Source organism: Lithobates pipiens, unplaced genomic scaffold, assembly GCF_037356315.1.
Source record: "Lithobates pipiens isolate NorthernLeopardFrog02 unplaced genomic scaffold, aLitPip1_a1.2 Scaffold_1, whole genome shotgun sequence".
NCBI classification, from domain to species: Eukaryota; Metazoa; Chordata; class Amphibia; order Anura; family Ranidae; genus Lithobates; species Lithobates pipiens.
Window position 1 is genome coordinate 226,769,727 of NW_027507685.1, and position 16,471 is coordinate 226,786,197.

The 16,471-nt window shown below is 43.7% G+C and overlaps 1 protein-coding gene across 1 annotated transcript in view; it reads right to left on the bottom strand.

Moving 5' to 3' along the window:
- Window positions 1-1,324: 1,324 nt before the first annotated feature.
- The window catches only part of LOC143988962 (antigen-presenting glycoprotein CD1d-like), a 61,961-nt gene continuing 46,814 nt past the window's right edge, over window positions 1,325-16,471 (bottom strand). The window contains exons 4-6 of the mRNA XM_077488922.1: window positions 13,324-13,590; window positions 6,401-6,506; window positions 1,325-1,602 (exon numbers count right to left, since the gene is read on the bottom strand). Coding sequence (XP_077345048.1) covers window positions 1,566-1,602; window positions 6,401-6,506; window positions 13,324-13,590 — 410 coding nt within the window. The 3' untranslated portion in view covers window positions 1,325-1,565. The remainder of the gene's footprint in view (window positions 1,603-6,400; window positions 6,507-13,323; window positions 13,591-16,471) is intronic.

Below are 16,471 nucleotides of genomic sequence, written 5' to 3' on the forward strand. Positions count from 1 at the left end.
ACCCCATCATTTGACATACTCCCATTCTCGCCACTCCTGATGGGTGCGGCGATGGGGGATGAGGCGTGTCCATCAGAGTAGCCGAGTACCAGGCTGTCACCAGCCCATCAGAGTACCCGAGTACCTGCCACCATCCCATCGGACTACCCGAGTGCCTGTCACCAGCCCATCAGAGTACACGGGTACCTGTCACCAGCCAAAGGGGATAGGGCCAGCATGGGGCTCTGTGTCTGAATGGGTACACAGAGCTCTGACTCGGCTCGGGTGCCCCCATAGAAAGCTGCTGCCTGAGCGGGCACTTGATAGGAGGAAGGGGCTAGGAGCAGCAAAGAGGATCCAGGCTGCTCCGTGCAAAACCAACTACACAGAGGAGCTAAGTATGACATGTTTGTTATTTTTTTTTTTTTTTTTTTTAAACAAGATTTTACAATCACTTTAACTAAAACTATTTTTTTTTTCATATTTTACTAATAGCGACCTGGTTAAGGGGTATTTATTGATTAGCTATTTGAAAATAGTTCAAACAGTACAGGCTTCAAGCACTTTATCTCCTGTCACCACCTTAAAGCACCTACTTCTACCACCTGTGATTACAAAAAACTTTATAAATATATTTTCTTCTTCCTTCTCCTCTTTTTCTTTCAGCGGTAGGTGGCTTCTGGATGCTCCAGAGAACAGCTCGATGAAATGCCATGGTTTGCTCTGAGTAGAATTTTTGGGGTCTGATAATGTTGATATAATATAAAATATAATATATTATATATATATATATATATATATATATATATATATATATATATGTAGAAAGCAATATCACGGCTAGTGCTTATGCATATTCATAAAGTATAAATTGTACAACCCGTAGATGTAAGCTCAGAGACACTTCCTGCTTTGTTTCGCCTGGTAGAGATGGAAGTCGGTCTGTGTTGTGTCTCTCCACTGCAGTGTTTGTATACAATAAAGCACCTAAAGCACCTAATAACCTTATCTTAAGATCTGGACTCACTATCTCATCATCTGTCTTGTTTTGAGACCCCTAAATTGGATTTAGCAGCTCTCTGCCGAGTTCAGGGCAGATTGATAGTGAATCCCTAGGGGGCTGGGTACACAGGAAGTGGGTGGAGTAAATGTACAAGAGGACTCAACTTTTTTATATGCTGAGGCTGACAAACATTACATGGATTATTTTATACAATTGGTTAATCTTACTGTCAGATACTGGGTAAATAGCTGTAAAAAAAAAAAAAAAAAATGAAAAAAAAAATTGAACCATTTGTTCTTGTTTTTTTAACACTGATTTTATTCATTGAAAAGGAAGTGAGAGGACAAGATAACAATGTATGATCTTTCTTGATAGGGTGGTAGTCTATGGGATCATCAAATAAAAAAAATCTTTTGAAAACAACCATAATTTGGACAAATTAGAAAAAAAGCTGTAGCATATAGAAACAAAATAGATTTAACTACAAAAATCTGTGCATGTAAGGTGATCTTGTTTATTACTTTGAAATTGTTTATGGTTTTTGTATGTTGCAACAACTTTTCTCATCTCTTCTAAGGGAGAGTCAGTCCATAGTCAGTCCAGTGATAAATGTGTATCTTCTGTTTAATATAAAACAATCTGGGTTAGAACCTGTCAGTTAATAGTTAAAATAATCTTTATAGTACAAAACAACAACATTGCAAGAATACTCAGGAGACTCTAAAACCCAAATATTGAATCCCCTATTCTGTAATACCACAGGATAATATTCTAAATTAGTATGTGTAATGATGACCAAATATCTTCAGATCTACTCTACTCTACTGTCAATCTGGTGCAACAGAATGGCACGGCTTAAAAATAAAAATTCCTCAAGATCCCTATACAATATCAAAAACAAAAAGAAAAATGATGCAAAACTAGGTTAGGGAGTGGCCAGTATTTGACTCACATAATCAACAATGATATTCTGTGGCCGCGTACACACGCGCGGACTGTTCGCCCAACTTTGTCCGTCAAACAGTTTCGGCAAACAGTCCGCTCAAAATTAGCATGGACGGACATGGCCACACACGACGGACGAACAGTTTGCTGAAACCGTGCGCGATGACGTGAACGGCACGTACGACGGGACGAAAAATACGACGTCCTATACACTGCATTATAACTTTCGGCGTGTAAATCCTTTCTGAGCATGCGCGGAACTTAGTTTGACGAACAAGCCTACACACGAGCGGACTGTTCGCCCAACTTTGTCCGCTGAACAGTGTTTGGGCGGACAGTCCGCTCGTGTGTGGGCTTTCAGCGGACAGTTTCAGCGGACAGTTTGACGAACAAGGTTTTACGGAATTTCCGAAAAACTGTCCGCTGAAACCTTGTTTCAGCGGACAGTTTTTCGGAAATTCCGTAAAACCTTGTTCGTCAAACTGTCCGCTGAAACTGTCCGCTGAAAGCCCACACACGAGCGGACTGTCCGCCCAAACACTGTTCAGCGGACAAAGTTGGGCGAACAGTCCGCCCGTGTGTACGCGGCCTGTGTCTCACATACTGTACATATCCTTGCATCCTCAGAACTCAACTCCATGTATAGTTGATGCAGATAATGGTCTATAGCAGTGATGGCGAACCTTGGCACCCCAGATGTTTTGAAACTGCATTTCCCATGATGCTCCACTACACTGCAGAGTGCAGGAGCATCATGGGAAATGTAGTTCCAAAACAGCTGGAGTGCCAAGGTTCGCCATCACTGGTCTATAGTATGCCAACTTGAACTATGCCTGTTTCCACTTGTGTTTCTGCTCAAGAAATATATTCCCAAGGGACAGTGCAATCTCAAATGGGCATGGAGGAGCAGAGCAGCATGGTTACCAAAGAATCGATGGGTGCTGCCTTAGGTGGACTTCACCTGAAGGTTCAAAAGGTTGTTGTAGGACTTAGCCAGGAGACTATGAGAAAAACAGTGATGTGCGGTGAGGTCAGTGGCTGGTGAGGCACTGGCTAGTATCAGAGCCAGATATGCACAGATTACATATGTCACGATCATTAGAGTGAGAGCAATAATTCTAGCACTAGACCTCCTCTGTAACTCTAAACATGTAACCTGTAAAAAATTTAAAGTGTCACCTATGGAGATTTGTAAATACTGAAGTTTGGCGCCATTCCACAAGTGTGCGCAATTTTAAAGTGTGACATCTTAGGTATTTATTTGCTCAGCATAACATCATCTTTCACATTATACCAAAAAAATCAGGCTAACGTAATTTTTATTTTTTATTCATGAAACTGTTTTTTCTCCCCCAAAAAAAGCGTTTAATATTTTGCTGTGCAAATACCGTGTGACATAAAAAGTTCCAGCGACCACTATTTTATTCCCTAGGGTGTCTGCTAAAACAATATATATAATGTTTGGGGATTCTGAGTCATTTTCTAGCAAACATTTGTGCTGTGTAGGCTTGAGTCCCATGGGGTCTAGCACAGAATTCTTCAAGTTGCCCTGCTTGGTTGAAGAGGGTTTGCAGCGGTTTGCATGTCCACTTCATACACACGACCGGACTTTCCGGCAGACCGGAATCCGTCGGACAAAAGTCCGTCAGACCTATAAATAAAACATGTTTCTAATCTATCCAACGGATTCAAGTCCGACGGACTAAAAATTGGGAAAACCGTTCGTCTGTATGCTGGTCCGACGGACCAAATACGACACAAGGGCAGCTATTGGCTACTGGCTATTGAGCTTCCTTGTTTAGTCCCGTTTACGTTATCACATTCAAAACTAATGGACTTTCGAATGGACTTAGTCCGGCCGTGTGTGGCCAAGTCCGTTTCGTTCAGAAAATCTATTGGATCTCCGCCGAAAGTCCGTTGGGAAGACCGTCGGACCTAGTCCGTCGAAAAGTCCAGTCGTGGGTCGTAGGATCTGGAGACTGCTATCAGTGGACACACTGTCACAAGTCAAAGACTATTTTAAGCGTGATTTTTCATCTACCTTTGTGAGTAGTTTTATTACGTGTTCTTTTAATAAATTTGCCAAAGGATAATGCACAAGGCCAGTGAGCCCTCTCTTTTCTGTTTTCTTGTTTAAAGAGGGTATGGCTTTGAAGGTGGCAGAGCCCAAAAGATGTTCTGCTGGAGGGGGATTGGTGTCCTCTCTCAGAGCAGTCTGGCACACTCTTGGACTAATGGAGTCTGGAAGCGCTGGTTGTTTTGAAACCTAACCCTAAGGGCCAGTTCACACTAGACAGTGGTGCAGAAAACTCACGTTCTATGCACATTTCCCACACTGCGTTCAAAAAACACTGCACTTGCAACCTGCAGCAGGTGTCAGTGTAAACTTAAGGACACCGGAAATGCAGGTTGCTTTGCTGTTGCTCTGCGTTATGTAAAGAAGTGCATGAACTACATTTGGCGTAGTCTGGTACAATTTTTGACCATGCAAAAGAATGGGCTGAAATTATACTGCATCCAGGTCACATGTGAATCCTACAGGAATGCACAGCATGTTCCTGTGTGATTCATGGTGTGAGCTGGCCCCAACCCTCTCTCCCTGTAAAACTGGAGCAATAAAACTTTGAGAAGACTAAAGAGACTAGCTGGGTAAGTGGTAAAATGTCTTCAACCTTACAGAACAGGTCTGGTTAAATGTGACTAACTACCACTAAATAGCAAAGTAATCTGTTGGGATCCTTGACCAAAGCTGGAACTCACTAGGTAGTGGACTTAAGAAGTGGAATATGGCCCCAATATATTTCCCTTTTTTGCTCTGTTGATGGGGATCCTTTGGAATATTTCCTCTAAAAATAAAATTTCTCAGATTTTTTCTGATCTTTGTTCAGTACCTGTTGGTTTTTACAAGCAATGCACCATCTGTGCGTAATCTAAATTGAGGGTCTCCAAACTTTCTAAACAGAGGGCCAGTTTGCTGTCTTTCAGACTTTAGAAGGGCCAGACTGTGGCCATTGGAAGTAGAAAAGGTGCTGGTGTCTGTGGGAAAAAATCAATACCCCTTCTTTGGTTTCAGTGGAGGAGTTGTGCCCCATCATTGGTGTTAGTGGGAGGTATTTCACCCCTTCTTAAATGTCATTGGAAATAATCAAATTATGTCACATCACTTGTGTCATTGGGAGGAATTGTGTCCCATTGTTGGTGTCATTGGAAAAAATTGTGCCCTATCATTGGTGTCAGTGGGAGGAATTGTGCCCCATCACTGGTGTAATTGGGGGGAATTGTGTCCCATTGTTGGTGTCATTGGGAGAGATTTTGACAAACCATCTGTGTCATTAGAAGGAATTGTGTCCCATCATTGGTGTCATTGGGAGGAATTGTGTCCCATCAATGGAAGAAAAATGTTCCCCCATCATTGGTGTCATTGGAAGAAATTGTGCCCTATCATTGGTGTCATTGAGAGGAATTGTGTCCCATCATTGGGAGGAATTGTTTCCCATCATTGGTGTCATTGGGAGGAATTGTGTCCCACCATTGGAAGAAAAATGTTGCCCCATCATTGGTGTCATTGGGAGGAATTGTACCCCATCATTGGTGTCATTGGGAGGAATTGTACCCCATCATTGGTGTCATTGGGAGGAATTGTGCCCCATCATTGGTGTAATTAGGAGGAATTGTGCCCCATCACTGGTGTCATTGGGAGGAATTTTGCCCCATCATTGGTGTCATTGGGATGAATTGTGTCCCATCATTGGGAGGAATTGTTTCCCATCTTTGGTGTCATTGGGAGGAATTGTGTCCCATCATTGGAAGAAAAATGTTGCCCCATCATTGATGTCATTGGGAGGAATTGTGCCCCATCATTGGTGTCATTGGGAGGAATTGTACCCCATCATTGGTGTCATTGGGAGGAATTGTGCCCCATCATTGGTGTCATTGGGAGGAATTGTGCCCCATCATTGGTGTCACTGGGAGGAATTTTGCCCCATCATTGGGGTCATTTGGAGGAATTGTGCCCCATCATTGGTGTCATTGGGAGGAATTGAGCTCCATCGTTGATGTCAGTGGGGGAATTATGCTCCATTATTTGTATCGGTGGATGAAATAGTACTGCAAGGGTTGGATAAAAGCAAGCAAAGGGCCGCATTTGACCCCTGGGCCGCAGTTTTGAGACCATTGATCTAAAGAAACCATTCAGAAGATAAAGAAGGAAATATAGCAGTATAGACAAAGGCAAAATATCCTTATTAAAAGGAATGAAAAAATCTTTATGAACTACAGAAATGTATCAGACTGAAAAATGCAGTTTGCACATAACAAATATATTTACTAAAATATGTTTTTTGTCCTGAAATAAAATCAAGAGGAGATCACGTGAAATCTAGGCTTCCCATGGAATGATTATGGATTGCATGGGATGTTTTACTGTAAGCTTGCACCACAATACATTTATATCTCTCAATGATAATATCTTACCTGTGCTTTTTATACAGCTTCATAAAGCACGACAAACCAATCACACACACAATGACAGCAACTGTTATTCCTACGACCAGTCCGATCGGGGTGTGATGTATCTCATCTGAAGAGGTGATGAAATCAGACTGTGATTGCTAAATAGGAAATATTAAGTGAAGTCCTCTTCTTTTTTTTTTGTTTCATAAAAGTCCTCTTCAAGCATGTGTAAACCCAACTACTAAAACCTCATATAAACTTTAACATAATAATGTAATTTCAAAAGTTAGTTTGAATATTTTTAAATTTGAAGCTTTGTTTATAATACCCGGTGATCCTGCCATGAAGGACTGTATTCAGGTATTTTGACAACAAGAAAGGCAGTAAAATAGATTTCCTGTAGCTAGCAACAATTGACCCCCAGCAAAAATAGACACCCTACAGCCAGCATCAACAGACCCTCCAGCAGACAGCAACAATAGACTCCCTCCCTCAAAAGTAGATCACTCCCAGCAACGACTGACCCCCCTCCCCCCCAGCAAAATAAGACCCACCTCAAGCAACACAGGAGTTATTGGTACCGATCGCTTACTATGTTCATTCCCCCGTGTGCCTGCCGGGAGAGGAGAGAAGTCGGAAGCTTTGCAAAGGAAATTGGCACAAAGGGGGGCCATGGACAGAAGGGGCGCATGTGCAAGAACCAATCCCCTTGCAATGCAACCAGAGGGAGGGAGAGGAGGAGAAGCTGACAGCGCTGCAGTGGGAGACAGAAGAGGATTGCTGTCTGTAATAAGAAAGTACAGCTGTCCCTCCTGGGCCCCCCTTTTGAACTGATGGGGCACGGGCCCAGTACAGGAGGGCTGGCTGTACTGCCTCATCAGAGGCCCTTATCATGAAAATCACACAGTACAGGTGCTGTGGCTCAAAACACCTGCACTGTGTGAGTAGGGTTACCACCTGTCCGGGACTCACCTGGACAGTTCGGGTTTTGAATCATATGTCCGGGTTTCACACCATCTGAAACCCAGACACAATATTCACAATAGGCTATGGCTCCCCAAGTAATCAAGTACCACAAATGCCAAGTGCACAGGTGTCCACACGGGCCCCCGTCCCCATACACAGACATGAGGGAGGGTTTAATCTGCTCCTCCCCTTCCCACTCCTACCCCTCTGTCTGCCCACCCACGCTCCAATCCCCAGTGCTCTTCGCCTTTAGGAAAGGGATGTGTGGGCTGGAAGTTTGAAACTCAGAAACTCAGCTCAGATACATGGTGAATGGAAGGTGTCGATGCCTGAGCCTCCACCCTTGGGTGAGTGAGCTTACCATCCAATGTCTGTAACTGAAGTCTCCCCCCTCCCTCCCTTCTCTCTCCTGTCTTCAAGAAAGTAAGTACACCAGTTTAACGGGGCCCCTGTGGACTCTGATATAAGGGGGGCTTTAAGGACCCCCATTTAAGGGGGATGCTGGGAACTCTGATGTAAGTTGGAGGTTTGGTAAGCAGTAACTCCTTTACATCAGAGTTCCCCTTTACAACAGAGTCCACTGTGCACCGCTAAAGTGTTCAGGCTTGGCATGAAGAAAAAGTGTCAACCCTATGTGTGAGTGTGACTGTCGTCATGATAATGATGATCACATTTGGCTGTTCCCTGCTATATAAATGAAATTGGGCAATGGTCATGGCATGGCGACAGGTGTGTGCTGTGTCATGTCATGGGATTGTACCTGTCTTGTGTGACTTCTGCCATAGCTAGCAATCCCTCTGTGTCTGCACTGCTGGACTGGCTGCTGAGTGGACATCACACAAGGACTCGACTCTGTGCCTGCCCCGCACTGATTGTTTCCAGTTCCAGGCTCAAGCCAGCTGCCCCTAGCTTGCCAGCACTCTTCTTCTGCCTGATACCCTCAGCACTTACCTGTTAAGGGAAACAGGCAGTGGGCAGGCCAGCATCTAGGACTTACAGAACTGGGACTCACATGACAGCAAAGTGTGTGTAATGCCCTGAACACACGGTCGGAAATCCCAATGAAAATGGTCCAATCGGATTATGTTGTTGGAAAATCCGATCGTGTGTGGGCTCATCGGACTTTTTCCATCTGAAATTCCGACGGAAAAAATTTGAGAGCTGAATCTCAAATTTTCCGACAACAAAATCCGATCGGACTTTTTCCGAGAGAATTACGATGGACAAAGTGCCACGTATTCTCAGCTTAAATTACGAGGCCAAAGCTATTGGCTACTAGCCTCTATGTAGTTTTGTCGTACGCAACGAACGTCACCACATTCCGAACGATCTGATTTTCTGACAACTTTGTCCGACCGTGTGTATGCAACACAAGTTTCGGCCAAAATCCGTCTGAAAAAATCTGACGGATTTTGTTGTCAGAATGTCCAACCGTGTGTACAGGGCATAAGTCCCCCCAGGGGGCGCCCTAGCATTTTAAAATATTCCACAGCTGCCATCGCAATCTACAGTCTCCCAGCTCCAGAGGTGAACAGATGGGGCCCCCCCAGGGCTACCCTCAGCCCAGCAGTAAATATAAATACCCAGGACTCTGTTGTGGAACAGTATCTTATGTATATTATGTACACTGACTAACTGTACAAAGCGACATCCTACATGAAGTCTCAAGCTGCCAGCCGGGCCCCCTAATAAGTGAAGGAGCCTGGGCACCCTACAGAAGAACTGGTGGTCCCCCCATCAGTGGCCCTGAGGGTAAATGTGGCCTCACATTAAATACCACTAATGAAGGCAGGTGTGCACAGCAGAGACCTGAGCTTCAGTTCTCAGCATAAACAAGCAGATAAGTTGAAGTTAAGAGCCTTTTCGCACTGACAGCACAGGGGCATCTGCGGTAAAGCGCCACTAGTTTTAGCACCGCTTTACCGTCATTTTAGAGACACTTTTTAGCCGCTAGCAGGGAGATTTTAATCCCTGTTAGCAGCTGAATAAAGGGTTAAAAGCGCCCGCAAAGCGCTGCTGCCGAGGCGCTTTGGCGACGCTGCCCATTGATTTCAATGGACAGGAGCACTTTAGGAGCGGTGTATACACTGCTCCTAAAGAGCCTCAAAGAAGCTGCTTGCATAACTTTTTTGACCTCCTGCCAGCTCCTACAGCGCTGCAAAGATGCTGCTTGCAGGACTTTTTTTTACCATTCTGCAAGTACACCGCTCTAGTGCTCTAGGGAGAAAGTCCTCGGGCTTTCACACTAGAGAGACAGGAGAGGCTCTTTACAGGCGCTATTTTTAACGGTGTAGCGCCTGTAAAGTGCCTCAGTGTGAAAGCAGTCTAAAGGTAAAGTTAAAAGCTGATCATTACATTTTCCCTCGCTTTTTTTCCCAGTGACATCAAACCCAACAAAGGTTCTAACTTGTTCTCACTGTACAGAAAGCTAAAAAAAATTAATTTTACAGTGCTAGTAACAGGCTGAAAATGTGATGCACCATTACAAATCTATGCCGTAATAGATCAGCTAATAAAAACTTAATGCTGATATGTAAAATGTTAGTCAAAAGCAAATAATCTGTACAAACCAAGAACAAATCAAATACAAATAAAATAAAATAATAACAACCAAGTTAAAAAATGACCAAAAGACATTACATGGTAGGAGAAAGCACCTTTCTATGCTAAGCGGATGAAGACCCATACACTCACTCACTTTTTTAATTTAAGTGTCACATTACTAAGTTCTAAGCGTATTATTGGCCATATTGATTGGTATTCTTAACATTGGCTGAAAAAAACAATTACATGTGAAAACTGTCATTATTGCAAAATACATATACAGTAGCTTTGTGATTCAAGCTCTGACACAGGGATGGAACAAGATATTCATTAGTTCTATTTTTCAGTTCCTCTTCTTCTGCCTTCTATTCTTGCATCTATTGTTTGCACAGTTACACAGAAAACTTGTGTTTTTCTCATTTAGAGCAAAGCAACAGATTTGATTTAATACCCTACTACGGGAGAACTGGGTGATGGACAGGAGAGGCACTTAACTCCTTGGGCCAGTAGTAACGAGATATGTTGGGCTGGTGGCCCTCAAGAGATTCTTCACTAATCAGACATTGATCAGAATGGGACCCGCAATCAGGTGCTGGACATTATATAGCTTCATGCTTCCTGGTCCAACCTGTGATCGTAGCAGAAGGACGTCTTCCAAGAACCAATTTTCTTTGTGGCTCTGAGATATCATGTGACTGAATTAGAGCTGTAAATGAAGCCGATGCTGGAAGATATGAAAAGGTTTGCCACAATCCACCACATCCTTTAGAAATACCCAATTCTCATCATGGCCAACAATCATTGAGGCACCATGGCACAATTTGCACGATACACTTAATATTTGACATAATTGCCCATTTGGTCATAATTGCCCCTAGACCAAAGATTCTTAGTCCTCCACCCCGTCCCCAGCAGCATATACCTTCCTTCACTCCCTCACTGCTCTGTTCAGCACTGGAAGCTGAAGGAAAGAACTGGTCGGCAATTCTTAATTTATGTGAAGTTGGTTCCATCAATGAAAGTGTGAAAAGGAACATTGCTGAAGTGCTGGTGACTTCCCATCTCTTCATCTTGGTTTTGCACAGCACCAATAATTGAGGCCACTATGAGCACCCGCTGATTACGCTGGTTGAGCACCCTAAAGCCGCGTACACACGGGCAGACTGTCTGGCCAACTTAGTCCGTCGAAACACATTTCAGCGGACAGTCCGCTCGTGTGTGGGCTTCAGTGGACTTTTTCAGCGTGCAGTCTGGCGGACTAAGTATTTCGGAATATCCATAATACTGTCCGTCATACTTTGGTTTCAGCGGACAATCCGCTCGTGAGTAGGCTAGTTCGACAGACTAAGTATGGCGCATGCTCAGAAAGGATTTACACGGCGAAAGGTTGCATTGCTGTGTATTGGACTTCCTATTTCTAGTCCCGTCGTACGTGCTGTACACGTCATCGCGCAAGCTTTCGACGGACTGTTTGTGCATCCGTGTGTGGTCAAGTCCGTTCATTCGAAAGTAGGACGGACTGTCCGTCGGATTGTCTGACGGACTAAGTTGGCCATACAGTCCGCCCGTGTGTACGCGGCTTAAGAAGTACAGCTTCTCAATGAGAGGTTGTTCTTGCTGATCTGTCTTTCTGAAAATATTGGTTGTCTGGCTGTCATGTCGATACTTTGGCTGCAATAGTTTCTGAGTCAGGAACTCTGCACAAGTATACATATGAGATATTCTGACTTTTGAATGCTTGTCCTAGGATATTGACTTGGAATTACTGAAGCCAAAGAGTTATTCATTTTGAAAGAAGATCATAACAACCACTGTATTTCTCTTATGACAATTTTACTTTGAAGCTATACTCCAGGAATTCAGCTACTTTAAAATTGTAGGCACTCCATGAGTTAAGTGCCTGCTGCCCCTCTGGAGCTCCGATGCTCACTGCGCTCAGAGTTTCTGCAAGAGCAGAGTCACTGGAACTGCTATGCCCACCTTGCCCCTTCTTCTGCCCATTTATACAGTGCCTTGAAAAAGTATTCACACCCCTTGAAATTTTCCACATTTTGTCATGCTGCAACCAAAAACGTAAATGTATTTCATTGGGATTTCATGTGATAGACAACACAAAGTGGCACATAATTGTGAAGTGGAAGGAAAATGATAAAACGTTTTTTTACATTTTTTTTTACAAATAGTGGAACCAATTGCTTTTAGAACTCACCTAATTAGTAAATAGAGTCCACCTGTGTGTAATTTAATCTCAGTGTAAATGCAGCTGTTCTGTGAAGCCCTCAGATGTTTGTTAGATAACCTTAGTTAACAAACAACATTATAAACGCCAAGGAACATACCAGAAAGGTCAAGGATAAAGTTGTGGAGAAGTTTAAAGTAGGGTTAGGTTAAAAAAAAAATATCCCAAGCTTTGAACATCTCACGGAGTACTGTTCAATCCATCATTTGAAAATGGAAAAAGTATGGCACACCTGCAAACTTACCAAGACATGACAGTTCACCTAAACTGACAGGCCGAGCAAGGAGAGCATTAATCAGAGAAGCAGCCAGGAGGCCCATAATAACTCTGGAGGAGCTGCAGAGATCCACAGCTTAGGTGGGAGAATCTGTCCACAGGACAACTATTAGTCGTGCTCTCCACAAAGCTGTGCTTTATGAAAGAGTGGTAAGAAGAAAGCCTTTGTTGAAAGAAAGCCATAAGAAGTCCTGTTTATTGTTTGCGAGAAGCCATGTGGGGGACACAGCAAACATGTGGAAGAAGGTGCTCTGGTCAGATGAGAACAAAATTTAACTTTTTGGCTTTTCTTCAGCAGAGACAGGGAAGCTGGTCAGAGTTGATGGGAAAATGGATGGAGCCAAATACAGGGCAATCTTAGAAAAAAACCTGATAGAGTCTATCAGTTCACCTTCCAGCAGAGCTATAATGGAATGGTTTACATCAAAGTATAGTCATGTGTTAGAATGGCCCAGTCAAAGTCCTGACCTAAATCCAATTGAGAATCTGTGGCAAGACTTGAAAATTGCTGTTCCAATCTGACAGAGCTTGAGCTATTTTTGAAAAGAAGAATGGGCAAAATGTCACTCTCTATATGTGCAAAGCTGATAGAGACATCCCCAAAAAGACTTGCAGCTGTAATTGCAGTAAAAGGTGATTCTACAAAGTATTGACTCAGGGGGGCTGAATACAAATGTACCCCACATTTTTCACATATTTCTCTGTAAAAAAAACAAAAAAAAACATTTATTATTTTCCTTCCAGTTCAGAATTATGTGGCACTTTGTGTTGGTCTATCACATAAAATCCCAATAAAAACACATGTACGTTTTTTTTTACAAAGTTGCTGAATTTCTGGAATTCAGCTGAAATTACCTCTGATTTTCTAGAATTTCTTTTTTTGCTAAATTTCACATTGCCGTACTTCATGGATACTCACCCAGGTATACTATTAGTGGTTCTTTTAAACTGCTGTGCTCCACCTTGCAGTAGACACTTTGCTCATCTGCCATATTTATAGTTGTCAGCACTGTTATCTGGTAAGTCCCATCTCCATTGGGTAGAGCCCCAGTTGACATCACATCTTCCATTTGGTTCTCCTTCAGCAAGCTTACATTAATTGGTTTTGGATAGAAGCCAGTCACCATACAGATGACCTCTGTTTCAGATACATCAGATTTCCTGGTAATGTAGACCTGTGGCTGGACTGAGATTTGTGGAGAAAAGTTGATTAAAAATTACACTTTTTTAATTAATTATTAATAATTTAAAATATATATTTTTAATAATAATTAAATAAAACCATGATTATTGAAGTTAGAATAATAGAGGGGGAGTATGGGACTTTAAATGAAGCACACGGTCTGTGCCTCCATCCCTGGTTCAGGTGCGAGAAAAGGGAAGGTGGGACTTTAAATTAGGCTATTGATTTATGGGGGTGAGATAGTTAGAAAGTATATTTTATTGGCATATGGAGTCCGACAATACAGAACAATAATGCACATTTAGAAAAGGGATAATATGTATACACACACACATACATGGCATTGACCTGATGAATACATTTCATATACATGTCAAAGGGATGGCATATAAAATTGACAAAAGATTTAATAGGGTAAAATAAATTATTACAGATTCATATGTATACACGTCATCTAAATAGCACTATGCAATATAAACAATGGTAAAAGACATACTGTAAAAGAACAAAAAAGAAGTTTTACCTCAACACTTGGTAGGATCAAAAATTCCAGTTAAAAATTGGATAGTCTTATATTCCACAACTGCGTTCGGGGATACATTTGTGTGTATATTATTCATATTGTATTTTTTTTTTCTTACTGAAACTTAAAGCGAGAGTCCGCCGGGAGTCCGCCGTTTTTCTTTTTTTTTAAAACCAGCAGCTACAAATACTGCAGCTGCTGACTTTTAAAATAGTGACACTTACCCGCCCAGCGCGCCCGCGATGTCGGCACCCAAAGCCGATCTCTCGATCGTTTCTCAGGTGCTGCCGCCACCATCTTGGGTATGGAAATCAGGAAGTGGAGCCTTTCGGCTTCATTTGCCGGTTCCCTACTGCGCATGCGCGAGTCGCACTGCGCAATAAGGATGGTACCCACTGTCTCTGGGATCCGTGTGTTTCCCAGCAGACAGTGGGGGACTTTCGGAAAGGGGCGTAGATTCTGCAGAAAGGGGTGTACCTTCTGCAGAATCTACGCCGGAAGTGGGTGCAGATACCTGTACTGTACAGCATGGGCGTCTGCAGGTAGGGGCAAGGGGGGTCAAGTGCCCCCCCCTGGAATCAGGGATCAGATCTTAAATTCAGCACAGTTCCATCACTATTAGGGTGACACCATTAGGGTTCTGTCAAGCCCCCCCATCAGTGTAGTGTGACTGCGGGCTCTTTTCCCTGCTCAGTCCAGCAGAGAACTCAGCGGCGCTGTGACAGGAGAAAAGTTAGCTGCGGGCTATCAGGTTTCCCCCAGTCACCCCTCCCCCTTTCTCCTGTCAGGGAGAAGAGACGACAACTCTCACTAGGTTCCTCGCACAGCTACCTTTCCGCTCCGTTCCTTCCCTTTTGGCCACAACTGAGGGCCAATCAAAGGAGACTAGGAGAGGACAGCATCATGGGACATGTAGTCCCAAAGATTGGCAGCCCCATTTTCCACAGAGAGGAGACTACAGCTCGATCAAGAGAGAGATTGAGAGACTGCCACCTGGAAAAAAGCAGAGGGAGAGAGCGCTACAGGACAAAGAATGAGGAGTGTGCTGGGCGGAAGCCAGAGAGAGAGCTACACTGCCCCACGCCACCAGAAAGAGAGCTACACTGCCCAGCACCACCAGAGAGCCATGCTTTCCAGCGCCACCAGAGAGAGCCATGCTGCCCAACGCCACCAGAGAGAGCCACACTGCCCAGTACCGCTAGAGAGAGAAAGACTGAGCCACTGCCAGGGTACAGACATGCTACACTACTGACCTGAGTCGCCCCGGGGAACCCAAAGTAAGCGATCGTCCAGCCGGAGGGATCACTGCCATAGTTTCGCTGGGTCTGGTAAGAGGGCCTGTAGGCCATTATCCATTACTTATCCTGGGGACTGTACTATGTCTGCAGTCTCTGACCATGATAATGTGATAATGACATTGTCGAAAAGGGGCGGTGCATGGGTGACTCTAAAATTATGCCCCCCCCCCTGAAAAAAGTTCTGCGGACGCCCATGCTGTACAGGTACCTGCACCCCCCTCCCCCCTGAAAGGTTCCAATTGTGGCGCCGGAGGGGGGGAGGATTCCAATGAGCGGAAGGTCCACTTTAGGGTGGACGTCCGCTTTAATGGGAAAAAATAAATGAAGAGGAGGGAAGAAAGATGAAGAGAAAAAAGAGAGAGAGGGTAAAAAAAAAAAGAAGGAGGAGGGAAAGGTCACTCGGGAAAAAGGGTAAGGATCTGGGGAGGGAAGTGGAAGGAAACATGGACACGGGAAATGGCAGAAACACTCCATCATGGCTGGGAGAGAACAGTGACAGGGTCCATTTTTAGCCCAGGTCAGAAATTCAGAGGAACTTCAGAAATCTGACCAGGCAGTCCAAGTATAAAAAAACTGATCCTCTTTTTCCATTTCCTGTGCCAGCAACCATTCCAAATCGCAATATATAATTATAATGTATTGACATGGGATATCCACCAGAAAAGAAAAGAGGGAGGCAGAAGAGCCCTTATACTGTAGTAAGTAACTGAAATATATATCATTACCTCAAAAAAGTGTATCAATAGGATGAACAAGGAAATTACTTACATCTACCACTCTCCCAACAAATTAAATTCAAAATACTAACCACAACTTACAAAACCATCTACACTCAGCCTTCAGCTACATTACCAACCTAGTCTCAAAATACCAACCAAATCGTTCTCTGCATTTCTCCCTGCTCTCTAGCTCCCTCGTTACCTCCTCCAATGCTCGCCTCCAGGACTTCTCCGGGCCTCTCCCATCCTATGGAATTTCCTACCCCAATCTGTCTATCTCCTACTCTGTACATTTTTAGGTAATCCTGGAAAACCTTTCTCTTCAAGAAGCCTTTCCCACCTCC